This window comes from Ailuropoda melanoleuca, chromosome 13, assembly GCF_002007445.2.
Source record: "Ailuropoda melanoleuca isolate Jingjing chromosome 13, ASM200744v2, whole genome shotgun sequence".
In the NCBI taxonomy this organism is placed as follows: domain Eukaryota; kingdom Metazoa; phylum Chordata; class Mammalia; order Carnivora; family Ursidae; genus Ailuropoda; species Ailuropoda melanoleuca.
In genome coordinates this window covers 7,161,286-7,187,348 of record NC_048230.1, presented here as the reverse complement: position 1 = coordinate 7,187,348, position 26,063 = coordinate 7,161,286, and the positions used below count along the sequence as shown (strand labels likewise).

Here is a 26,063-nt window from a genome sequence, read left to right as displayed (position 1 = left end):
TAATATTTTTCTTATTATTTAAATCTCTCGAAAAGATAATTGAGTATACGCCAATGCTCATAGCAGCATTCACAGTAGTTAAAGGTGGAAACAACCCAAATGTCCATGGACAGATGCATAAGGAAAATGTGTATCCAGGGCACCTGAGTGGCTCGGTTGGTGAAAGCATCCAATTCTTTTGGCTTGGATTGTGAGCTTGGGGTCATGAGATAGAGCCCCCTGACAGGCTCCATACTGGGTGTGGAGCCTGCTTGGGATTCTCTTAAAAAAAAAAAGGATACATGTATCCAGGCAGTGGGATACTATTCAGCATAAAGAGGAAGGAAATACATGCCTACAACAGCATGGATGACCTTGAAAATATTATCTAGGTGAATAAGACACAAAAAGACAAATACTGTATGATTCCACTTACGTGAAGTACTAGATTAGTCACGTTAATAGAGAAAGAAAGTAGAGTGTTGGTGACCAGGGGCAGGAGTATTCAAACATTCTAAGGAAGAAGAGATCACCTCAATATAATATAGACTTTTTAACAAAATAGTGTAGCTTTAAAAAAAAAAGAAATCAGAATGAAGTAGGAAAGCTTGCTGGCAGTTGGGTGGTGAACCAAGTGGAGTCTAATTCTGAACTCGTGGATCCAGAAACTCTTTTATAAGCGGACCTGGAGTTGATCAGATCATCAAGGGTGGCTTTTGCAGGCCAGAATCAGACATAAAACAGTGTATGAGCCGCAGTGTCAATTCGTGAATTTCACAAAGGAATATACCTTGCTAGTGAATTCTCATATCTACTCTCTAGGGTACTCCCTTTCTAGTACCAAGCTATTTGAGAAGTCAAATTAGTAATCAGAACAATCGAAGAGTGTTGAATGGTTTTGAGAATTATGTCATCTGCTTTGGAAAAGGCTGGTGTCTCTGATTCTGTCTTCCCACTGATGACAATTTGATGTCTGACAGCATGTCTCTCCCTGGATCCTGCTGGATAAAGGCTGAAAATTCTTAGTCATGCTCCTTTTTTTTTTAAATCAATAAAAAATAATATTTTTTCACACTATAGCTTAGATTATTTTTTTGAGTATAGTTGACACACAGTATCACATTAATTTGAAGTACAATGTAATGATTCAGCGATTCTAAACATTAGGCTATGGGCTCACCAACTGTAGCTACCGCCTGTCACCATACCGCTCTATTACACTATCATTGACTGTATTTCCTACATTGTCCCTTTTATTCCCGTGACTTCTTCATTCCATAACTGGGCTCCTGTTTCTCCCACACCCCTTTACTCATTTTGCCCACCCCTCTTACCCCCCTTCCCTCTGGCAACCATCAGTTTGGGGTTGTTCTCTGTATTTACGGGACCGATTCTGCTTTGTGTTTGTTTATTCATTTGTTGTTTTCTAAATTCCACATATGAGTGAAATCATATGGTGTTTGTCTTTCTCAGTCTGACTTATTTCACTTCGCATAATGTCCTCTAGGTTCATCCATGTTGTTGCAAATGGCAAAATCTCATTCTTTTTATGGCTGCGTGATATTCTGTGTGTGTGTATACACCACATCTTCCTTATCTATCTGTCTATTGATGGACACTTCAATTGCTTCCATATTTTGACTCTTGTAAATAATACTACAGTAAACACAGAGGTGCAGATACCTTTTTAAATTAGTATTCTCATTTCATTGGGTAAATACCCAGTAGTGGAATTATAGAATCATATGGTATTTCTATTTTTAATTTTTTGAGGAACCGCCATATTGTTTTCCCCGGGGGCTGCACCAGTTTGCATTCCCACCAACAGTGCATGAGGGTTTCTTTTTCTCCACATCCTCACCGATATTTGTTTTTTCTTGTCTTGGATTCTAACCATTCTGACAGGTATAAGGTGGTAGCTCATTGTGGTTGTTCTGACTTGCACTTCCCTGATGATGAGTGAAGTCGAGCATCTTTTCGTGTGTCTGTTGGCCATCTGCACATCTTTGGGAAAATGTCTGTTTGGGTCCTCTATCCATTTTTCAGTCAGATTGTTTGGGGTTGTTCGTGTTGAGTTTAGATAATGTCTTTTATAGAAATTTTTCAGTCCCAGGGATGTGCCAAGGTAAACTTGATGTGATTTCAGTAAAGCCCTCTTCTTTATGCTTTGATTCTTTTTAAAACAACCACTTTTCCATTAACTACAGTTATAAAATGTCCTTTAAGGGGGGAGACTTCTGCCAATAGCTACTCTCACCCATAATGTGTTTTCTGTTGGTCTGACTCTTCAGGGGAGCTTTATCTCTGACCCCCTGTGGTGTTGACTAAAGCTATAAATAGATCACCAGAAGGATTTGGGCAAGAGCCAGGTGATAGGGAGTTCTCTTTGGAGGATTTTAGCATGGGTCGTAGAAGAAATAAGACAAGATCTCATCTAACACTGAGTCTGTGATCCAATTTTTTTTATTACTTTATGAATTTATGAGAAAGAAAAACAGTGTTTCTCTGCCATAATTATTTTAATTAAGTTTGAATTTACAAATTTATGTATGTATGGTAAAATTTTTTCTTTGCCACTTTGATTCTGCTGTTATGCAACTTCAAGCTCTTTCTTTGGTACCTGATGTCCTTCCCACTCACTCGATCTGTTTTAAGGATGATTTGAGTTGCTAAAACACAAGGTAAAGATGTCTGACCTCATTAGAAATTACATTTTTATATAAAAAGGAATGTAATATTTCTAAACAGCCCTTCAGTGAAATTGCTGCTTTGAGGTTTTTGCCTTTTGGTTTTCAAGTTAACTCGTGGACACATCACAAAAAGGGAAGTACTCTCCACTTTACCACCATGGCTGGCCTATTGTTTTTGACTCTTGTGTGACCCCGTGAAATTATGTAACATGCTTTTCTTTTTTCATACTCTCGCGCAACACACCTGTATTTCTGACGTGATTTTGCCAGGCATGAGGAGCACTGCCTGTGCTCATTGCTCACGGTCCACTTTAGATGCTCTCTGGTCTCCCTGCTCTAATGTGGGTACACATAATTGTGTCCTCCACCATGCTTTCACAAACCCGGGTTCTGCTGAATTCTGTATTCTGTATTCATGTGTTTTTGAAAAGGATTCCTTGTGTCGTCTGTGGGAAATGCTGGGTGAAGCAGTCAAATATGCTCTTTAAGTGCAGAATTCTCCTAGCCTTTCATGTGTTCATGGGTTACCAATATCCTAGGGGAGGCTGTGGTTTGCAGGGTTCCTCCAACCAACCTGACTTGGAACCCTGACTTTCTCAAACCATCCCATGAGGGTGGTGGTGTGCAGAACAACTTAGAAAAATGCTAACATAGGAGCTCTACAGTCACCTCGCTTCAAGCCTTCTGACAAGGGCCAAATCCCTTTTATGGCAAAAATCATTGCTATGCGAGGTAAATAATTACTACGGAGAGCAGCCGTCAGTTTACCACGTGGACTCCACTTTACTCTTAATTACAGATACCATTTTTGTCAAGTTGAAGACTGAAAAACATGCATTGGTTATAAAAGCAATGTTTGGCAAATTGACGGATTTCTAAAACTGTGAGGCAGCAGCAGGGAGAAGACAGTTGAAAACCTAAATTTTAGTTTGCTCTCCTTTCTGCAGCACTATACCCTGCCGTGTCCTGTCTTACCTATCCTAATTGAGTTAGCCGTATATCCTACCAGAGGCACCAGGGTGTTCACATTAGTCTCTACCTTCTTCGTTTGCATCTTGAAAACATGATCTGGGGAGCGGGCATGGGGGATATATTATCACAGGTGTGCCTTCTGTTTCGCTTAGCGGAGGGGTTTTTGTGTTCTTTGTTGTTTTGCTTTGCTTTTCCTTCTAGTCACCGAGAAACAGGACTTTAGAGTTGTTCAGAAATTTTTTTGTGCTCAGTTTTGATACAAATATTACCCAAATCTAAGATTGAAACATCCCAATTAGCATGTAATTAATTTCTTATTTATAAAATGTCCTGTGCTTAATTCTGCCTGTTAGGGAAAGATTTACCTGCAAATTGGGCATTCTCTGACTCTCTCATGAAATAGCACCCTGCAGAATCACACATATATTTTCTCCCAGTCCCATTATCCAGATTTATTTTCTTTGTATTTATCTTTATATGAAATTATTTTCACGTGTTAGTTTCCTACCTAGCTCAACCCCATCTACTTGTCTCGGATTCTCATAACCAACAGTTTCATAACATTCCTTGAATATCACCAGCGGCTTATGCAGGGCTTGAAAATGCACATTGCCATTTTGAAAAAAAATTATCAAATTATTCAATTTAAGGAAATGCTTACCAGTATAATTTTTTTTTCTAACTAATTGCAGCAATGTGCTGGATTTAAAAATGAAAGGAAAGATAAATCCAATCACATTTTTAGATGTCTGATTATAGAAAGACCCCTTTTCTCAATGAAAGTATGAATCTAAAGATTTTATACAGGTAGTATGACCAAGTAATACAGTGTTGCAAGTACAGACACAAAGTTTTCTCCTAGCTCCATTCAGGACAGTTCCTCTGGCCTGTCAGCATCCTATGTACAGAGTACTGTAGTGATGGCTGCCGGCAAAGGTCTTGCCCTCCAGAAATATAGACTCTGAAGGAAACTATTAACTCATGGAAAAGACTCTTTATGGTATAAAAGAAAATGTACAAGTAAATCTCAGCAATTACAACCAGAAGAATAAATAATTCCAGGTGAGCAATCCATGTGTTGTTGCTTTTTTTTTTTTTTAAGATTTTATGTATTTATCTGAGAGAGACAGAGAGCACGAGCAGAGGGAGGGGCAGAGCGAGAGGCAGGCTCTGAGCTGGGAGCCTGATACGGGGCTCGATCCCAGGACCCTGGAACCACAACCTGAGCTGAAGGCAGACACTGAACGGACTGAGCCACCCAGGCACCCCACAATCCATGTGCTTTTATGGTGCCTGCTATGTTAGCGAGCTTTTTATTGAAGAGATAGCTTCCTGATAGTCTTCCAGCCTCAGAAAGAAGAAAGCAAGAGTCCCCACTTCTTCTTTCTTCAGTGCTGAAATGGACATTTTCCAGGACCAAACCGGGCAACGGGGACTTAATCTATTGACCAAAAGTGCTATCACTTGCCACTCGTGACATTTTCTCCACACATTATGCAACCTGCCCAGTGTGCTGCCAGTGTTTTCCAGTCATCAGCACTGATTGGCTTATGTGGGGAAGAGCACCTCTTGAAATTATCCTGTCGGATTAAAAGTGCTCTCAAGACCAACTAATCAGCAAGGGTAGAGTAAATGCTACAGGCTGCCCACTTCTGTGGGGTATAAGAAAAAGGCCATCAGATGATAATGACCCTCAAGAAACTTCCGATCTGGCTGGAAGGCAGAATTACTGTCTGGGAAATAGGGCAGTAAATATCTGTCCCAGATATCTGAGATGTTGCGGTGTTTCGTGTGTGTGCCGTTTTGAGGTGTAATTTGTACACAGGCAGATGCACAGATCTGAAGTGCCGAGTTCCGTGAGTTTTGAGGAGTGTGTTCACCCATGTAAACCACAACCCAGTCCCGACAGAGAACACTTCCATCACCCTGACAAGCTCCCTCAGGCCCCTTCCCAGCCAAGCCCTCCCACCACCAAGGGCACCCACTCTTCTGACTGCCTTTACCATACAATAGTTTTGCAATTTCTTGATCTTCATTAAAAAAAAAAAAAACCTTACAGTTGAATATGAGATTTTTACTTCGTTTTCAAGTAAATTCACAAGTTATATTTGTCACTATTTTGGTAACCTGTTTGTAGCTGTTTTACAAGGGAAGCAGCTTTTTTCATATACCTCCAATTTTCAGATAAGCTGTACAATCTTTTATAGCAACTGAGTTACTGAGCTCTACAGCCATGAGGTTTATCGTCGATTATCACGAGATTCAGAAGTAGAATCAATATTTTGTCCCAAACACGGCTTCAACTACAAGTTTAAAAGCAGCGTGTTCTATGCAACTGTCTTATCCAGTATATTCATCACAAGCATCCATGGTCCGAAAATTACAGTGTCCTTGAAACTACTAAAGCTTTGCAATTATTAAATGATAACTTTTGCCCTTTTAGTAAAGAAGTGTAGATAGTAACTAAATTTCACAATAAGAAGATACAGACTAAGGATAGATTTAACTTTATTGTCTTGGAATTTATAAACATCAGCAAACCTGCCCTGTCTTTCTTTCAAAAAAAAAAAAAAAGTGTTTGGGAGAAGATCCAGTGCTTTATGTTAGCAAAAGTGCTTAGACAGCAGCTCGTCGTATTCTCAAGTATCCTGCTTTAAAAGAAAAACCCTGTGCCTTTTGGTTGTGATGTTAATTTTTTTGTTTCGTTCTTAACTCTATATGTATCTTATATAGTCACCCTACAACTGTGTAATAGAAGGTTAGAGGAAAGAGTGATCATTTTTTTTTACTTTAGAAATTTGGGTGGTTTTATAATGGAATGAGAATTTGAGCACTATCTTAAAATACAGAGAGGTAAAAAAGGAGAGTGGAAAATTGTCAACGTTTAAGAGCGAGCATAACATGAGGAAACCTGTCAGACAGGAGCAGAGCCCTTAAAGAAATAAAGTTTAAAAAGGAGAATAGGGGACGCCTGGGTGGCTCAGCCATTAAGCGTCTGCCTTCGGTTCAGGTCAGGTNATGGAGCTATTCATTTTCTGTTTCTTCTTGGGTAGTCATGATGTTATTGTTTCCAGGAATTATAAGCTTTCAAAGTATTAACACAAGTTTGCTGATTGCATTTATTTTTTTAACCTCTGTGATATCTGTGGTCATTTCTTACCTTGTATTTTCTAATGCTTTACTCTTCAGGGGCGCCTGGGTGGCACAGCGGTTAAGTGTCTGCCTTCGGCTCAGGGCATGATCCCAGCGTTATGGGATCGAGCCCCACATCAGGCTCCTCTGCTATGAGCCTGCTTCTTCCTCTCCCACTCCCCCTGCTTGTGTTCCCTCTCTCGCTGGCTGTCTCTCTCTCTCAAATAAATAAATAAAATCTTCAAAAAAAAAAAAAAACTCTTGAAAGTCAGATAAAGATAAAGGAATCCTAGAATCTGAGCAGCAGGGGACCCTGGAAACCTCTAGTCTTTGTACTCAAAGCAGGAACCCCCTGTACCACACCTACATCAGGAGTCCACCTAGCTTCCACTCGTATCCTTTCTGTGGGGGCGTTTACTACCCTTCTACGTGGTCCACTCTTGTTTTGGACAGTAGTAATTATAAGGCATTCACGCCATAGACACTAGGAAGGCACCGTCCATTTTGAACATGTAGATTTTTTTTAAGATTTATTTATTTTTGCCAGAGAGAGAAAGAGAGCAAGCACAAACGAGTGGGGGGGGGCAGAGGGAGAAGCAGACTTCCCACTGAGCAGGGAGCCCGATGTGGGACTTGATCCCAGGACACCGGGATCATGACCTGAGCTGAAGGCAGACGCTTAACCGACTGAGCCACCCAGGCGCCCCTGAACATGTAGATTTAACGACATACTCATTATACTTGAGGGAATTTGGTCTGAAATACAGCTACGCATTGCATTAGGAAAGGAGCAGAATGAGTCGTTTCAAATAGGGCTTACGTTTTTTAGAGCTGGAGATACAATCACATACCGTACCATTCACCATTTTCAGGTATCCAATTCATTGCCTTTTAGTGTATTCACAGAGTTGTAGATCCATTACCACAATCAGCTTTCAAAAAGAAACCTCCTACCCCTTAGCTGTCATCCTTCCAAACCTTCCATCTCCCCCAGCCCTAGGCAACCAATAACCTACTTTCTGTTTTCTGCAGGCTTGCTTATTCTGGATATGACATGTAAATGAAATCTTGCAATATGTGGTCCTCTGGGACCGGCTTCTTTTACTTAGCATCATGCTTTTAAGGCTCATCCGTGTTATGGCATGTATCAATACTCATTTCTTTTCATTGACAAATTATATCCCATTGTGTGGATATATCCTATTTTATTTATCCATTCATCAGTTGACGGACATTTGGGTTGTTCCTTCTTTTCCGCTATCATGATGAATGCTGCTGTGCACATTCATGCCCAAGTTTTTGTGTGGCTTTGTCTTCAATTCCTTTGTGTATATACCTATGAGTGGAATTTCTGGGTCACATGGTATTTCAGGATTTAACCACTTGAGGACCTGCCAGACTATTTTCCAAAGTGACTGCATCATTTTACAATCCCATCATTAGTGATGGGGTTCCAATTTCTCCACATCCTGGCCAACATTTGTTATTATCTGCCTTTTTTATTATTGTCATTCTGGTGGGTATAAAGTGGTATCTCGCTGTGGTTCTGATTGAACATTTCCCTGGTGGCTCGTGATGTCAAGCATCTTTTCATGTGCTTATTGGCTATCTGTATATCTTCTCTGGAGAAACATCTGCTCAAATTCCTTACTCTTTTGTTTTGTTTTTTTATTATGGAGTCATATATTCTAGGTACAATATATATTCTGTTCTTCTAGAGTACAAGCTCCTTATCAGAAATGTGATGTGCAAGACATTTGCTGCTTAGTCTCTAGGTTGTCTTTTCATTTTCTTTATAATGTCTGGGTCACATGTTTTTAGTCCTTTAATTCTTATGTATTTTTCTTGTTTTGCCTGTTAAATTACAAAATTGTGAAATTTAAATTGTAGCATTCTACAAATCTGGAAACTGTGAGTCCTTTTAGATCTCTGTTCACCCTGTAGAATGGTACGTACCTATTAAAGAATGTGTCCCCACAGCCAGCCACCTCGGCCCCTAGATAGATAATTTCCTGGTACCTAATTTGGTTTCATTCCTGATGAGCTATGATGGCTTATTGGTTTGGTTTTCTTGTAGGTGAATCGATTCAGTAAGGTGGAAGACCGAGCGATTTTTGTCACCGATCGTCACCTGTATAAGATGGACCCCACTAAACAGTACAAGGTGATGAAGACTATTCCTCTATACAATGTAAGTGTCCCCTGCTTTGCTCTGAACACAGGACCCTTAACCTGGTGTTCTTGCACCTCTAACGGCTCAATAGACTGATCACTACAACCTTTGGGGCTTTAGGGAGCCCATGAATTCCTGAAATTTTATGCCAATCTTATGTTTTATACAAATGTACAATTTTCTATAAGAAGGATCCAGGCACGCCTGGCTGGCTCAGTCGGTAGAGTGTGACTTGATCTTGGGGTCGTGAGTTCAAGCCATACGTTGGGTATGGAGAGAACTTTAAAAAAAAAAAGAAGAAGAAGAAGGAGAAAGAGGAGGAAGGGGGGCAGGGGGAGGAGGAGAAGAGGAGGATCCAGAGTTTCCAATAGATTAATGAAGGCATTTTAAAAAACAAGCATATCGGGGCGCCTGGGTGGCACAGCGGTTAAGCGTCTGCCTTCGGCTCAGGGCGTGATCCTGGCGTCCTGGGATCGAGCCCCACATCAGGCTCCTCCGCTATGAGCCTGCTTCTTCTCCCACTCCCCCTGCTTGTGTTCCCTCTCTCGCTGGCTGTCTCTATCTCTGTCAAATAAATAAATAAAATCTTTAAAAAATAAAAAAAAAGCATAAGGACTCTGCATTCTACGTGACCTTTCTCTCTTCCTAATTCTACTTACTGCTTAAATGCTGTGGCACATGATGTATTTTCTTGCTTGTTTTCATTAGGGAAATGGAATTAGGTAGAAAAACAGTAGAGAATTACTTCATGAAAACATTACCTTTCTTTCAGATGTAAAATTTATGCTGTTTCCAGAAGTTCTTTTCACCAATATATTTTGCTTCTGATCTAAACTTACTCAGTTGCCCTCCATGGGATTTTCAAGTTCTGTAATCATTTCTCATTTGAAATACGAAATTTGGTGGATATCTCCTTGAATCTCAATATGAGATTTTTTTTTTTAATTTTTCTCCTGCTGCATGTGGCCTGCTTTACAAGTGCCTGTCTGTTCTGATTCTTCAGAAGGATCCTGCTGACTACGAGGTCTGTTCGAGCGTCAGGTGATTTTTCTGTCTGCTAGTTCTTAAGGAGTAGGTCTGTTTGTCCAATAATAGAATCTATGCGGAGTATCATTTAAAGATTATTTTAAATCCTTTTGGTCTCTGCAAAAGGAAATAGGAAACATATTGTTTTATAGTTCTGTGTTGTTAAATCAGGAGTCCTGTTGGTTGTGAGGGACAAAGAAGACAGACTCTTCCTGGCTTTGCTAAATGATTTAGAATATCACTGTTGGGTTGATTATGGGGTTGAGATTTGTCCCCATTACACCCCCCCCCACCCTGTACACACACATGCATCCTTCTCCGTTTCAATACAAAGGCTAATGGATTGCAGCTAAGAAGAAAATGATATTCTAAGACATTCTTGATTGTATATAGTCTTCTTAGCAAACACTTGTAATCTCACATATCAATCATCGTTTAAGCCTAATAAATGCAGTCTTAAAGTAGGAGATGAAGGAAGATACGAGAGAAAATCAGATTTTGTCAAAGTCAAATGAAGTGTGGAACCAAACAAAAAATAAACTGTGGCCTGTGTTTTATTTCTTTACCTCCTGTTAAAGGGGGATGAGTCAAAGCACTTGATACAAATTCAATAAGTAGCTAAACAACTCTGAACTGAAGTTACTTTCCGAAACTACCATCCTTGTTCATGTTGACTGGTGTGTATTTATAGTCACAGCTCCCCTTCACCAGCAGCATCATTGTTAATGTTATAAATACTATCATCTAATGTAAAAATTAACGATGTTTAACAATGGCAGTAAAGGTAAAACATGTCAAAAGAATGAGTACACACATCACAGATGCTATGGGTACTCTGCCCATGTCCCCCTGTATTCCCTTATCATTTCTTCCATCAGCCAACATCCTTGTCAGAAGGCTGCCCGTAGGCTGCCAGAACCCACTTTGCCTGCAGTCGCCCACAGCAGTAGCTGATTTAACAGTGGGCCCAGCTGGCCGTCTTCCCATCCCTGAACCACCTCTGCACGCCCTTGCCAGTGTCCTTGCACCTCCCAGATCACTTCTGCGTGTTTATCAGCCTTTATCTCGGGGTCTGCTTTTGGTAGGAACCAACCTTGGAGGAGGGGCTGCCTTTAGAAGGGACCAGGTTGAATGGGATAGGGAACTTCCAACCATATCTATAAAACTGTCTTTGAGTCTGAAACAAATGTGGCAAAATATTAAGTGTTGATAATGAAAACATGAGTCTTTGTTATTTTATTCTTTATACTTGTTGCATGGTCAGAGTATTTTGAAATTAAAGTTTAAGACAAGGAACTCTTTAAAAAATGATAATGCTAATAAGACTAATGCAGAAAGTGGGAAGCAGAAAGGAGATGATGTATTTAACCATGTTGAGTTTCAGGCACTGGTGAAACTTGGAAGTATACATTCCACAGTTAAATTGGAAGTCTAATATTATAGAGGGGGAAAGAATTCAGCACTCAGGATAAAAATTTAAGAGCGGGTCCGTGTATAATTGGAGGCTGAAATTATGAGTCTAGAGAGAGAAAGGGGGCAGATGATTCGAGAACATTCCCTGTTAAATGGTGGGGAAAGAATCAGTGAAGGAAATGGAGTAAGAAGGAAATCTCTCAATGGGCCTCCATTTGCTCCTCTCTTTCATGTGCTGAATGAGCTGTAGTTTCCCTTCAGTTCCATAGATTATGAATTATTCTAGGAAAGAAAAGAACTATAGGAATGTTGTGTTTCAGAATCAATTTGGCAAGTTTTCAGAAGTGAGAGTAATCGGTAAGAACAGACAGCTGAGGGTCCCACACTCCTCCTTCTGCACAGGCTCCTTTCCTGTCTCACTTAAGCTTTTCTGGCTCTAAGGAACAGATTGTGACCATACACTCTCTTGAGTAATGTTTTGTTTTTAATGAGGATACACATGGTAGTAAGGGAAAAGAATCTCGAGAAGACCCAGGAAATGCTACCATTCAGCATGTAAGGCAGCTCCTTGGGACCGCGTTGTCCTGGAGGCCCCTCAGCAAATGAGTGCTTAGAGAGTCTGAGTTCCTGCCATGTTCTTGGGGCTCTACTTCTCTCTGAGTTTCTTCTTCCTAATATCACCAGCCTTGCCAGACAGCACAGGCTAGCGCTAGGCTGGGGTCTCCATCAGCCAACCCAGTAAACCACTGGAGTGTCATCCTGCAATGACATATTGAACAGTCTCCACGTGAGTCCCCACCATAGCAACCAATTCTGCATGATCCACATTGGTACTGAAGTTCCTTGGCAAGGACTTGTTAATCTGTGTATCCTCTTCCCTGACTTTTCCTGGATAGCATGGATGATTACTGCAGTTCATTTAGGGCCTGACTGATCTCTTGCCTGTACAGTCTTTGACTGCTGTCCTTAGGCTCAAATCATCTTTGGAGCTTGGTCAGAGATCGCACTGGGGTGGGTCATCAGGAGAGAAGTGCTTCAGATAGGCATCCTTGGGTCCTTGGACTCGTCCCACCTACTCCTATTCCAATCTCCAGGATTCCAGTCTTTGTCAAACAGGACCTAAATCATGCTCATGGATGCCCATCCTGGGTGAGAGTTTCAGTGATGCTATCGTTTGGCTAATCAGCTTCTAAACCTGGGCTTCACCAGTGCTTTTTGGCAGAATGTGTTTCCCTAACTGCTTCCAGCCAGCAACATGGGACCAATATTTGTTGTTTTCCTAATGCACCGTAAAAAGTACTCAACCAATTTACTATCTTTACACCTCCCAACCCAATGAGCTTGTATAAAGCAGTAGCACCTAAGTGCCCCAGGCACTTAACTCTAATGGGCACATCAGCCAGCCTCCAGGGGTTCCGCTGTGATAGGGTAAGTGACTGCTTGCTCCCTACAGACCGAGAGCTCCTCTTCCTTGTTGACGGGCGGCAAGTGGGGGGCACAGCCCATCTGAGAGTAATTTCTGGCGGCATCCTCGTGCTCATTTCTTTCTGCTAGATCTTGAGGTGCAATGAACAGAGACTTAAGGAGACCCTAGTAATGGGGAGTGACGCCTGAGTTAGAACGGCCGAGCAGGAATTACCTTCCTTTGGGGTTTCAGACAGCTATAACCAGATTGTCTTGTTACAACCTTCACAATCTCAGTAACTAAACTCTTCATTCACTGAGTGATTACTGAGGACACATATGTGCCAGACATACAGGTATTGTGGCATGGCAGTGTCAACACAGTCAAAATTTCTGCCCTTATGGAGCTTCAGCGGGGAGCAGAGGCATCTGCATTTATGTATGTGTCTATATATGTGTATGGACGCATGCGTGCACATACACGCACACACATCATGTAATTCATTAGGAGGGCATAAGGGAAGAAATAGAATAGGGAAGGAAGATAGAGGATGTGAGGGGTGTTGTAATTTCAAATAGGGTGACCAGGCCTCACTGAGCAGTTGACATTTAAGCAGAGACTTGAAGGAGCTAAGGAATGAGCCATGTGTCTACTTGGAGGGAAAGTATTTGGGGCTCAAGGAACAGCAAAGACAACAGAGACATGAGCAGGTAGGAAAGAAAGAGCCTTCTGGGGGCTGGAAATGACCAGCTCCGTAGCTTGAGCTGGTAGTGGTTACACTTATGTATACATATGTTCAAATTCATCAGGCAGTTCCCTTGAGATTTGTGCACTCTGTTGAACGCATGTTATGTATACCTCCGTAAAGGGGGAGGAAAAAGAAAGAAAGCTCTCTGTGGAGGATAGAGGAGGGAGAGTAAGCCAAAGAGAAAGGTGCAGTAAGCAAGGCAGGTGATCACTGAAGCCCAAGGGAGATTTGGACACACGATAATACTCAAATCGTTACCGTACAGCATGTGAAACACATACAGTTCCGTTTGCTTTCTCCTTTATCTAAAGAAGAGTACGCCGCACTCCCTTGCACTTGGAGAGGCAGCCCTCCGCTGTTCTTCAGGGGAGAAAAAGCCACTAAGCCTGTGTGGGCGCCTGATTTCAGGGAAGCCAGTGACCTCAGGGATGGCCTGGGGTGAAAGCTCTAAACTGTACCTCTGTTACCTACCCTCTGTGTTCCTCAGATTGATCAGATGTGCTTTTTCTCATTTTTTCCAAGGTCAGTTTTGCTAGAGACCTATTTTATTGATTTCATGATCTTTTCATTGACCTCTGCTCTTGTTTTTCCTTCTCCAGTCTCTAGATTTACTCTATTGGTTCTTTTTCTAGCTTTTTGAGCTGAGGGATTAACTGCTCTCATTTTTATTTTTTATTTTATTTTATTTTTTTAAAGATTTTATTTATTGGGGCGCCTGGGTGGCACAGCGGTTAAGCGTCTGCCTTCGGCTCAGGGCGTGATCCCGGCGTTATGGGATCGAGCCCCACATCAGGCTCCTCTCCTATGAGCCTGCTTCTTCCTCTCCCACTCCCCCTGCTTGTGTTCCCTCTCTCGCTAGCTGTCTCTATCTCTGTCAAATAAATAAAATATTTAAAATAAAAAAAAAGATTTTATTTATTTATTTATTTGACAAAGAGAGAGAGCACAAGCACGGGAAGCAGCAGGCAGAGGCAGAAGGAGAAGCAGACTCCCTTCTGAGTAAGGAGCCTGATATGGGGCTCAATCCCAGGAGTCTGGGATCACGACCTGAGCCGAAAGCAGACGCTTAACTGACTGAGCTACCCAGGCGCCCCTGCTCTCATTTTTAAATTTTTGTTTTTAAAAATGCATCGAAGTCTACAAATTTGTGTTTAGAAATGGTTTGAGCTGAACTTCACATGTTATAATATGTCGTACTGTCCTTATTCAATTCTAATTATTTTGTCGTTTCCATCGTGAGTTCCTCTTTAAGCCATGGGTGGTTTAATGGCATGTTTTCGAGTCATCGCATATATGGTAATGTATGGTATGTGTGTATGTGTTTTCTTATAGGAGGGAGGGAAGTCCACAGACTTTAAGTTCAGTGATTGCTTCTGAGACGATCTGTTTCATACATATCTTAACGTCTGCAACACCACATGAAACTGTTGCCTGCAGTCAGCATTCTACTGCACTGGCAGTATCCCTAATATTATTGTTTAAAGATAAGAATTCATCAGAACATTATCTGTTGTATTGTTCTGATCAGTTTCTGTTAATTTAAAAGCAAAACATGTTGCAGAATTAAAAACAGCATTTAGGGGCATCTGGGTGGCTCAGTCGGTTGAGAATCTGACTTTTGTTTTGCATACATTTTCGCTGGACAGATACCCGGGAGTGAAACTGTAGTAGATAATTCCAGGTTTCCAAAGCAGTTGCTCTGGTTTACAGCTCCGCCAACAATGTATGACAGTTCCAGGTGCTCCCATCTCCTCCCCAATACCAGCTGCTGACAGTCTTTTCAGTGTCCACTATTTTGGTAGGGACGTGGTAGTTACACATTGTGGGGGCTTTTTCCAGCTTTCTTGAGCTCTAAATGACATATAACATTGTTTGCATGTAAAGTGTACAACGGGTGGATTTGATACATATTGCAAAATGATCACTGCCACAGCATTAGCCAATAGCTCCATCACGTCACAGAATTACCAGTTCTTTTTTGTGGTGAGAGTATTTAAGGTCTGCTCACTTAGCAGCTTTCAAGTATATAATACAGTATTATGAGCTATCATCACCATTGCTGTGCAGTAGTTTCCTAGAACTTATTCATCTTACAACTGGAAGTCTGTGCCCTTTGTCCAACACCTCCCATTTCCCCTACTCTCCAGCCATTGGTAACCACCACTCCACTCTGTTTCTATGAGTTCGGCTGTTTAGGATTCCACATGTAAGTGAGATCAAAAGCATTTCTTTCTCTGGTTTATTTCACTGGGCATGATGCCCTCAAGGTCCATCCTACTTGTTGCAAATGGCAGGATTTCCTTCCTTCTTGTGGCTGAATAATCTTCCATCGTGTGTATATGCCACTTCTTTATCCATTCATTTGTTGGTAGACACGGATTGTGTTTTTTATTTTCATTGCCTTACTACTAAGAAGGTCTAGCACCTTTTTGTGTGTTTATGGGTCATTTGGACACCTTCTGTGAAATGCCTGTTTAAATCTCTTGCCCATTTTTCTATTCAGTTGTCTTTTAAAAATTAATTTCTAGTTCTTTCTATAGTCTGCATAAAGTGCCCTTTGGCCGTTAAAGGTGTTGCAGATACTTTCTCCGACTCTGTGACTGGACTTTTCATTCTTTGAATGGTGTCTTGGAACAAAATGTTTTATGTTAAGGTAGCTTAACTTACCATTTTTTTCCTTTGAAGTTGATGTGGTTTTGTTTTTGCTTAAGGAATCATTCCCTATCCCAGGGTCATGAAGGTATTCTCGTCTGGTGTATTCTGTGCACTCTATTGCTTTACCTCTTACATCGACATCCACAGTCCACCTAGAATTGATTTTTGTGTCTGTGTGAGGCTATAGCCCTGCATTCATGTTTCCGCACGTGGGTAAACAGCCGGCCTAGCACCGCTCATTCATACCCAGATCCTTTGCCTTCAATTTCACCTACCTCCCAACGTAATGTTCTCATTAGCTGCATCCCCATGAATGGAAAGAGAGCCAAGCATGGTAGTAAAGCAGATCTCATCAGAAGCAACAACTTAACATTTACTCATTTTCTTTGTCAGACTGTCAGATTCCTCTGAGGGTCTGACAGGTTCAGAAGTGAATGAAGCCTGGGGCGCTTGGGTGGTGCAGTCGTTAAGCGTCTGCCTTCGGCTCAGGGCGTGATCCCGGCGTTGTGGGATTGAGCCCCACATCAGGCTCCTCCGCTATGAGCCTGCTTCTTCCTCTCCCACTCCCCCTGCTTGTGTTCCCTCTCTTGCTGGCTGTCTCTCTCTCTCTGTCAAATAAATAAATAAAATCTTTAAAAAAGAAAAAAAAAAGAAGTGAATGAAGCCTGTACCCTGTCATGGGGCAGTCACCACTCCACTGTGGTCTACGTGGCCATGCCTGAGTCCAGTATGCCAAGTCTTTGGATTCACAGAGAAAAAGCTGAAGTGTATATTTTATGTAAGTCTCCTGACTAAATGCCATGCAAGTCAAATAAAACACATCTGCAGGCCCTGGTTATCCCACAAGTCACTTGTTAGCTACTCCTATTAAAAAAAGATCTTGGGGCGCCTGGGTGGCTCAGTCAGTCAAACGTCTGCTTTCAGCTCAGGGTCCTGGGATCGAGCCCCACATCGGGCTCCCTGCTTGACAGGGAGCGTGCTTCTCCATCTCCCTCTACCACTCCCCCTGCTTGTGCTCTATCGCTCGCTCTCTCTCAAATAAATAAATAAAATCTTTTTAAAAAATTAAAGATCTTTACTTGTCATTTGTTATTTTAAATGAGCTATACCCCCGTTTCTTGGCCTCTTCTGTGTCAAACTTTAAAAATTCCAAAATCTATGTTATGTTTTTTTCTAAATTTTCACTTAGAAAAAGCTATAACTGGGTGTTAGCTTTAGAAGGATACATTTTCTAGTTCAATTAGCAAGGAAGGAAAGGAATAAAGGAAATCTTTGTCAGAGGTATCTTTCTTGTCTTGAGAACTTCCTGCCTCCTCAGAGTTCAATGCTAATCCCATCCCTCTGACTTTGTATTATAAAATTTTTCAAATATATAGAGAAGTTGAAAGAAGAGTACAGGGAATCCCCGGATGCCCTCCACCTAGATTCAGTGAGTGTTTTTTTTTCTATATTTGTTTTCTCTCTCTTTGATGACACTTTGCCACTAAAATAATCCAGTATGCATTCTCCTAAGAACAAGGACTTTCTCCTTCATAACCACGATGCTGTTTTCATATCTAAGAAAATAACATTTCCATAATATCATTTCATATCCAGCACACATTCAAATTTCTTCAGTTGTTCAAAGAATGTCTTATACCTATTTTTTAAAATACTATCTAGGTTCATTTTTTAGAGTTACATCTCTTTTAGTCCAAAACTGTACCTCCACGCACACACCCTTTTATTCATGATGTTGACTTTTAAAACAGCATTATTAAATTATTATTTGCTATAATGGTGAATTGTTGCTCCCCCAAAATTCACTGGTTGAAGTCCTAACCCCCAGTACCTCAGAATGTGGCTGTATTTGGAGATAGGACCTTCAAAGAAGTAATTAGGTTACAATGAGGACATTAGGGTAGGCTCGATTCTGATATGACTGGTGTCCTTATAAGAAGAGGCAAGACCACCTGAGGACAAGAGAGAAGACGGCCATCCACAAGTCTAGGAGAGAGGCCTCAGAAGAACCGCACCCTTCCACACCTTGATCTTGGACTTCTAGCCTCCAGAACTTGTTTAAGCCATCCGTTCTGTGGGGCTCTGTTTGACTGCACTAGCAAGCTAATACATTTACTTACCATAAAATTCACCCATTGTAAGGTACCATTCAGTTACTTTCAGTAAATTTATGCAGTTGTGCAAACATCACACAATCCAGTTTTAGAACATTTCCGTCACCTCAGAGAGTTCTCTTGTGCCCATTTGCAGTAAATCCTCACTCCCAACTTCAGCCTACCCTTTTACCTTTTCTAGAAACTTGATATACACAGAATCATGCAGCACATATTGTTTTGAGTGTGGCTTCGTTCACTCCCTATGTTTCTGAGGTTCACCTAGGTTGGGCCTCATGTCATTGGTTTGTTTGTCTCACCGATGAGTCGTAGTCCATCGCATGGATAGACCATATTTCATTTCTCCGCACACCAGTGGATGGACATTCGCTGCTAGGTTCATCTGTGTGTAAGTCTTTATATGAGTATATGCTTTTATTTCTCTTGGTGGCTGTTATAGGAGGGGATTATTCCATCAGATGGCATTTGTTTAACTTTGTAAGAAACTACCACTCTTTTCCAAAATGGCTGCTCCATTTTGCATTCTCTCCAGCACATGGGAATTCCGGTTTCTCCACATTCCCTCTGACATGTGGTATGCATGACATGGACTTTGTAGAGTCCAGAACTGGTCTAGTGTGGATTTGTCTGTTTCCTCGTGGTTCATTTAATTTATTCTCCTCGCCCCTGTATTTCCTACTAACCAGCAGTTAAATCAGGAGGTGTTGATTTTATTTGTATAGTACACTTCCACATTCTCGAGATGATACCTTGCATCTCAACAAACGTGGCGTAAGTACAGCCAGCTCTGCCTTGTGGCTCATGTTTGCATGTTTCATTTTAGCCATGCTACTGTTATGTTTCCCCCACTGTGGTCTAAATTTCTGACCACTTACAGAATAGACACCCTATGTTTTTCTGTGAACAACTAGAATTTAGCATTAAAATAAAAATAAATATCACCATCTAATACTCATACTGATAAATTGCCCATCATTATATTGATACCTGTTATATTTAATTCTTTTTCCAGTCTCTTTAAGTTTTCATAGCTTATGAATCCTCTTGCAAAAAGTCTACAATCAACATAGTCCCTGCAGGTCCCCACAGTCCCCACAGAATCTTCACTCGTTTGTGCCAGCACCAGCACTGGCCCTTGCAGTCACCCTGACCTCCTTCATTCTGTCCTCGTATTCCTTTTGCTGTTTTTTTAAGGTCTTTTTCTTCTCACGTAGGCGATGTCTTGCAAGTCTATGTTTGGGTTCATTTTCCTTCTGTAATCCAAGGAATCATAAATTGTGCCAAAGCCAATTGGCTTGCCACCATCAAAATGCATGCTGAATCCAAACACAAAGATGACATCTGGTGTGGTCTTGTATGTTTGGGCCAGTTTTTCCCAAATTTCTGTCTTAGGTACTGTTGCCTTTCTGGGGTGGAGAACATCAATGACTGTTTTTTTCTGCTAAAGTCGTCAGTTGGTTGTGAACTTCCTGGTTCGGATCGTTTCTGTGTTGTTCATAACGGCAGTCAGTCCTCAGGCAGCCAGGGAGGGAAAGCTTGATATTTCTTATTTATTTCTACAACTGTTACCTCTCGCCCCCAAACCCTGGCAACCACTGGTCATTTACAGTCTCTATAGTGGTGCCTTTTCTAGAATATCACATACTTGGAATCATACACTTTGTAAGCTTTTCTCATTAGCTGCTTTTACTTAGCCATAGGTACCTGAGGGTCTTCCATGGCTTTCCATGGCTTAGTAGCTCATTTCTTTTTATTGCTGAATAATATTCCAGTGTGTGGATGTCCATAGTTTGCTTATCCATCTGCCCTATTGAAGGACATCTTGGTCGCTTCCAGTTTGAGGCCATTATGAATAAAGCCGCTAAGCATTCACATGCAGGTTTTTGTAGGGACACCGGTTTTCAAATCATCGGGTAAATACCTCCCTGTGCAATTGCTACATCACGTGGCAGGACTAAGTCTAGCTTCCTGTGAACTGCCAGATTGTCTCCCAAAGTAGCTGTACTGTTTTGCATTCCTATCAGCAGTGCATGAGAGTTCATCTTCACCGGTTTCTGCTACTCTCCGTCTGTTTCAATTCTAGCCATTCTAACAGACATGTAGCAGTATCGAGTATTCTGCTACCCTAAACTGCGTAAGCCAGCACACTCGGGGGTCCCAGCTGATCTCTACAGGAATCACCTCTCCGCTCTCTGTCTTTAACTGGTTTGTGTTCAAGAGAGAAAGATGGATCTTCATGCAAGCCTAAACAAAATATAATTAAAAGATAAAAAATAAAATATATTTGGCACATTTTTTCTCTTCCATTAGCAAAAACTATTCAGCCAGATTATCATTTAGCAATGAGTTCAGTCACTCTTTGTGGGAAATATAAAAATAGGAAATCATGACAGGTTTTTGAGATGAGTTTCAGTAAACACTGTTCTCACAAATGGCATGGTCAAGTAATTATAAACAGCAGTCTGAGAATGACACATTCAAGTTACAAGTGACCCCTTTCTTAGCCACAAAGTGGCTTTCTTTGTACAAATAATACAGCGTTGGGATAGGGTTTCAGCCCGCTGGATTCTCTGTTACTGACAGATTAGCACCATCCCCCTTGAGTCACTGTCTACACTGCATCTGTAAGTTGTCATATCAAATTAAAGCATTTCCAATGTCAAGAAAGGTTAAAATTTTCTACAGGGGATAGGAGGGTAAGAATTTGAATGTTTTGGGGCGCCTGGGTGGCACAGCGGTTAAGCGTCTGCCTTCGGCTCAGGGCGTGATCCCAGCGTTATGGGATCGAGCCCCACATCAGGCTCCTCCGCTATGAGCCTGCTTCTTCCTCTCCCACTCCCCCCTGCTTGTGTTCCCTCTCTCGCTGGCTGTCTCTATCTCTGTCAAATAAATAAATAAAATCTTTGAAAAAAAAAAAAGAATTTGAATGTTTTGCAAAGCTGGGAGACTCAGGGTTGCTCGGCTTGTTATGGAGAACAGTCAAGAAGTAACCTACCTAATTAGTAATGTGTACAGAACCTTGATCGCAACCTCTTTTTAACTCCCAGAATCATCCTAGAGATCACTATAAATGGCTGGAAATGATTGCACCCCATGGCTGAGGCAAGTTGCCTCAATCAATGAGCTTGTGCCGTGTGAGTTCACAGGGACATGGGCTCACCCCAGCCAGCACTCAGGGAGCTGGTTGCCAAGATCGAGTTTAATTTGCGTAAACATAAAATCTGTTCACTGGTGTTGAGTGCGACCGCATCAACTGAAACATTTAACCCGACCTCAGCTGGAACGCCTCTCACCCTTTTGTTGGTGAATTGTGTTAGTTTTGCCTCGTGGGTTGGTTTGAAGAATGTTTGAATCTGTCTGCTAATGCTGTTTGATACAGCCCCTTTTTATCGGTGTGGGCTTGATGGCTAAGGAAGTAGCCAATTAATTACACAAATACCTCCTTCAGTTCTGTGGAGAATACAGGCGAGCAGTGGCGAGAAAAGAGACAATGATCTGAAGTGATGTGAATGTTTCGTAGAGGTAAATGGGTTGTAATTATGCCAGGCTTCACGCTTAATTACTCTATCTGATGGTGACTTGCTAGAAAGCTATCATTTCATTTGGAAGATGGATTGTCCTTGTAATGTGTACAGGGGTGAGCCCTGCTGAAATCCATCGCTGTGGGCTCTGCTCCCCATCACCGCTTCTAAAGCACCCTACCCTCATGGCAGTGTCCCAGGAGAAGCTGTTTCCATGGCAATCTCGATGAAGGCGGTCAGCTGACGTCTGGCACCGCCTGAGCCGGTGTGTGCCCGCCTACTCCCCTCTCTCCTCCCTCGAGCCTCTAAACTGTATTTATTAGTCTTCTTTAATGGAAAGTATATAACCCCTTAATATCAGACATGGAGTGGCACTCAGGCTTATTTATTTATGTAGGTAATAAATTTACCTTCCTAGTTAATTCTCAGCAGGTCCCGGAATCTGTATTATTTCAAACATCTTGTGTAAACATTTATATTTTTGCCTGTTACAACAAAGAGAGTTGCTTAGTAATATTAGATATTTGGAAACCTCCGTTCTTAGAAAACAGTGATATCTTTGTTAAAGAAGAATTTTTAAAGATCCAGATGTTAAGGTTTCAGTTTAATTTTTCAAAAATCCTTTCTTGCTTTTCTGGTTTGGGCAATGAAACAGTCTTTCCACTCTCCTTATAATTTTTTTTTTTAGCACTCAACGATTTTATTATTGAATTCAAATGAGCCACGTGGCTTGAAAATACTTTTAAGAAGTGTGACATTTAGCCATCTTCTCTAATTTCCTTTTTTAATAAGAGAGGAAGAAGTCAGAATTTCAGAGCTACCCAACTGATTGTTTTCCTGACATGCGTTTAGAAGTAAATGTCTTTTGTCACACCGGTTAGAGACCACCACTTTTGTTAAACTACTAAGCAAACTGATTTATAATGTCAAAAGTCAGTGCTCTGGGGCACAAGGTAGAGTCCATTTTCATCAGTACTATACTTGGAAATTCAATTACAAATGTAAAAGAGGCACTAAATCAGTATCTGAAAGCAACAATCATTAGAACCAATTTATGGCTCCTTTAAAAAGCTATCTCGTTAAAGAAACACAAAGCCTTTAAACCACTAAGTATAAGAAAATCAGCACAGCACCACCATATTTATCCAGAGGTCAGATTGCCAGGAACAAGATCCTTTTAAAGCCAAGCCCTAAGTGGCGGCATATACATAAAAAGATCTCTGCATTTGCAGAAACAGATGTCACTAAGCCGAAGCAGTAATAGGCTTCCTTTTACGTAAGTGTCTTATCAGAGCTCTCCTATGCACTAAACATTTTCGAGCACCTACCACATGCCGCACGTTTGCCCAGCACTAGCAACGCAAAGGCACATCTCAGCTTGCCCACGAAGCCTCATGGGCCCGTGAGGGAGGCAGAAAAGTGAACCAGCCCCTCCGGCACAGGCAGTGGCAGCCGTAAGGTTCCAATGACCGTGCTACCTTTCTCTCAGGAGGAAACCACCCCTCAGGAAGGGGAAGGAACCCACCCAAGGTCACAAAGCTCACAGGGAATGGAGCCGGCTCCATACACTTGGAGACCTTGGACTCACAACCCCAGTGAGGAACTGCTACCACCACCTCCTTTTAGTGACAGACAACACACACCACTAAAGTCCTATTTTAAGAAGAGGAAAGAAGGGGCGCCTGGGGGGCTCAGTCAGTTAAGCATCTGCCTTCAGCTCAGGTCATGATCTCAGGGTCCTATGTGGGGCTCCCTGCTCAGCGGGGAGTCTGCTTCTTCCTCTCCCTCTGCCCCTCCCCCAGCTCCTGCTCTCTCTCTCTCTCTTTCTCTCTCTCTATCTCAAATAAATAAATTTTAAAAGAAGAAGAAGAGGAAAGAAATCACACAAGTAGCATTTGTCACGTGCCCGATGCCAGGCATTTATTCGGTGATTTAAATCTGTTCTGTCTCCGTCTTTATGGGAATCCCATGCAAGAAGTTAAGTATCATTTATAAATGAAGAGGCCAATTCTCCTATTTCACAGGGTTTTACTACAGATTTTTTAGACACCAAAGCTGAAGTGAGCTGTGTGGTGAGACATCTTCTGGCTCAGTTGCCTAGAATGCTCTCTTGCTTTCTCTCTCCCATTTCCCTTGTTTATTTGCTTTCTAAAATATTTCATCTTAACCTTTTAAGGATAAGTGACTTGCAGACCCTGGGGAGCAGGAAACCACATAATCAAGACTAGGGCTTGGGTATTGGCTATGTGCTGCATGTCAGAGGCTCTCCAGGTTTGGTCCATGGGGATACAAAAAAGAAAAAGAAAACCTTTTGTTTCATTTATGTCAGAAAGAAAAAACCCCACAGACCAGCACCTTTGAAGGGAGCTGACACATTGTGCTTCTATTTGCACAACTGTTTCTCTCTTAATTGCAATCCTGCCTATTCCAAGAAGAAACAAATAGGAAAATGTACCACAGTCTCAGGCAAGCCAGAAAAATAAATAAATAAAAATAAATGGCATGTTTTGGTTGCTAACTTAATACTTAGGAGATTTGAATTTGATTTTATAAATTTCCACCTTTACAGCCAAATCAAAAATGTCAGTAGCTTTTTAACTCAGGGGTTCTCAGTCTTGGCTGCACATGGGAATAGCCTAGGAGTTTTGTAAAAATTCTGATACCCAGGCCATACCCCAGACCAATGAAATGGAATCTGTGGGGTAGACCTGGGCATCGGCATGTGTTGAACCCCCCCAGGTGAGTGCACTGTGTCGTCAGGTCTGAGAACCGCTGATCTGACTATTCTGTTACCCAAATACACTCGCTTTCGTTATTATGGCTATTTCTCACAATTGTCTGTCAANAGTGACTCAGACACAGGGGGGGGGGGGGGGGGGGGGGGGAGACAGTGTGTACGTGTATGCTTTTTCAAGAAAGCCATGAGATTTTGTCATCTGCATCAGAAATTAAATATTCTTTTTTTAAAGATTTTATTTATGTATTTATTTGAAAGAGTGAGCATGAGCCAGCGGGAGGTGGGGAAGGCAGAGGGAGAGGGAGAAGCGGGCTCCCTGCCAAGCAGGGAGTCCAATGTGGCGCTCGATCCCAGTACCCTGGGATCATGACCTGAGCTGAAGGCAAACGCTTAACCTACTGAGCCACCCAGGTGCCCCCAAAATTAAATCTTCTTTAAGGTACTGACTGTGGTCTTACATTTGAGGATTGACTTTTTGGAAGATTCTCCTTAAACAAGGGTAGCATAAGGTAATAAAATCATGTCATAATTGATGACTTTCACCCCTTACAATGGACATCTGCATACACTGTCTCACCTGACCATCCCCACATCACTGGGAGGCAGCCTATACTTGATCCTAAACTTATAGGTATTAAATGAGTTGAAGTCCAGAGCAAACTTTTTTTTTACACTGAATTATTATAATGAAGTTCCAGGGCACCCCAGGGAGCATCTGATTCTCTAATATAACAGGTAAAAGAAATATTTCATTTTAGGGGGCACCTGGATGGCACAGTGGTTGGGCGTCTGCCTTCTGCCCAGGGCGTGACCCCGGTGTTATGGGATCGAGCCCCACATCAGGCTCCTCCGCTATGGGCCTGCTTCTTCCTCTCCCATTCCCCCTGCTTGTGTTCCCTCTCTCGCTGGCTGTCTCTATCTCTGTCGAATAAATAAATAAAATCTTTAAAAAAAAGAAAGAAAGAAAAAGAAGTATTTCATTTTAGAATTATATCTAAATAAAAACATCTTTACAATATGCCAGCGATGGGGGTACCTCTAGTGAGGTAAGTTAAGTCGACAGGTTCAGGATCCTGTCTCCTGACTTGGCTAGATTATTTCTTTGACTCCTGTGGATGGATCCGTCCTTTGCTTCTAGGAAGCCACATCTGGGAACTGCCCTTACGTCTCTGGTCCACCGTGCTTTCACCCTTCTATAAAGCTTGTTGAGTTGTGAACATCTCTTACCTTGCATTTGGAGATTATTACACTATAACTGGTACAAGATGAAAGAGAAATCACATCCCAGTGGGGTGTGGCAAACACAGATGGTGGGATGCATGGAAGCGTATGGGGGTTCATGCCCCGTTTTAATGATAATGCCCACCTCAGGGGAGTGTTGAAGCCTGAAATAAGATACACGTAAATAAGCCTGAAATAATGCATGTAAAGTCCTTAGCATAGTTCTTGGCATGTAGTAAAATACTCACTAATTGTAAGCTGCTCTTAGCCCCCTCAC

General features: G+C 41.7%; 1 protein-coding gene and 1 pseudogene across 2 annotated transcripts in view; one reads left to right on the top strand and one right to left on the bottom strand.

The window, feature by feature from the left end:
* Nucleotides 1-26,063, top strand: part of MYO1D (myosin ID) — a 327,544-nt gene that overhangs the window by 192,133 nt on the left and 109,348 nt on the right. For both annotated transcript variants that reach the window (XM_034640509.1, XM_034640508.1), the window contains exon 20: nt 8,851-8,964. In XM_034640509.1, coding sequence (XP_034496400.1) covers nt 8,851-8,964 — 114 coding nt within the window. The remainder of the gene's footprint in view (nt 1-8,850; nt 8,965-26,063) is intronic.
* LOC109490479 lies at nt 19,298-19,881 on the bottom strand (annotated as a pseudogene).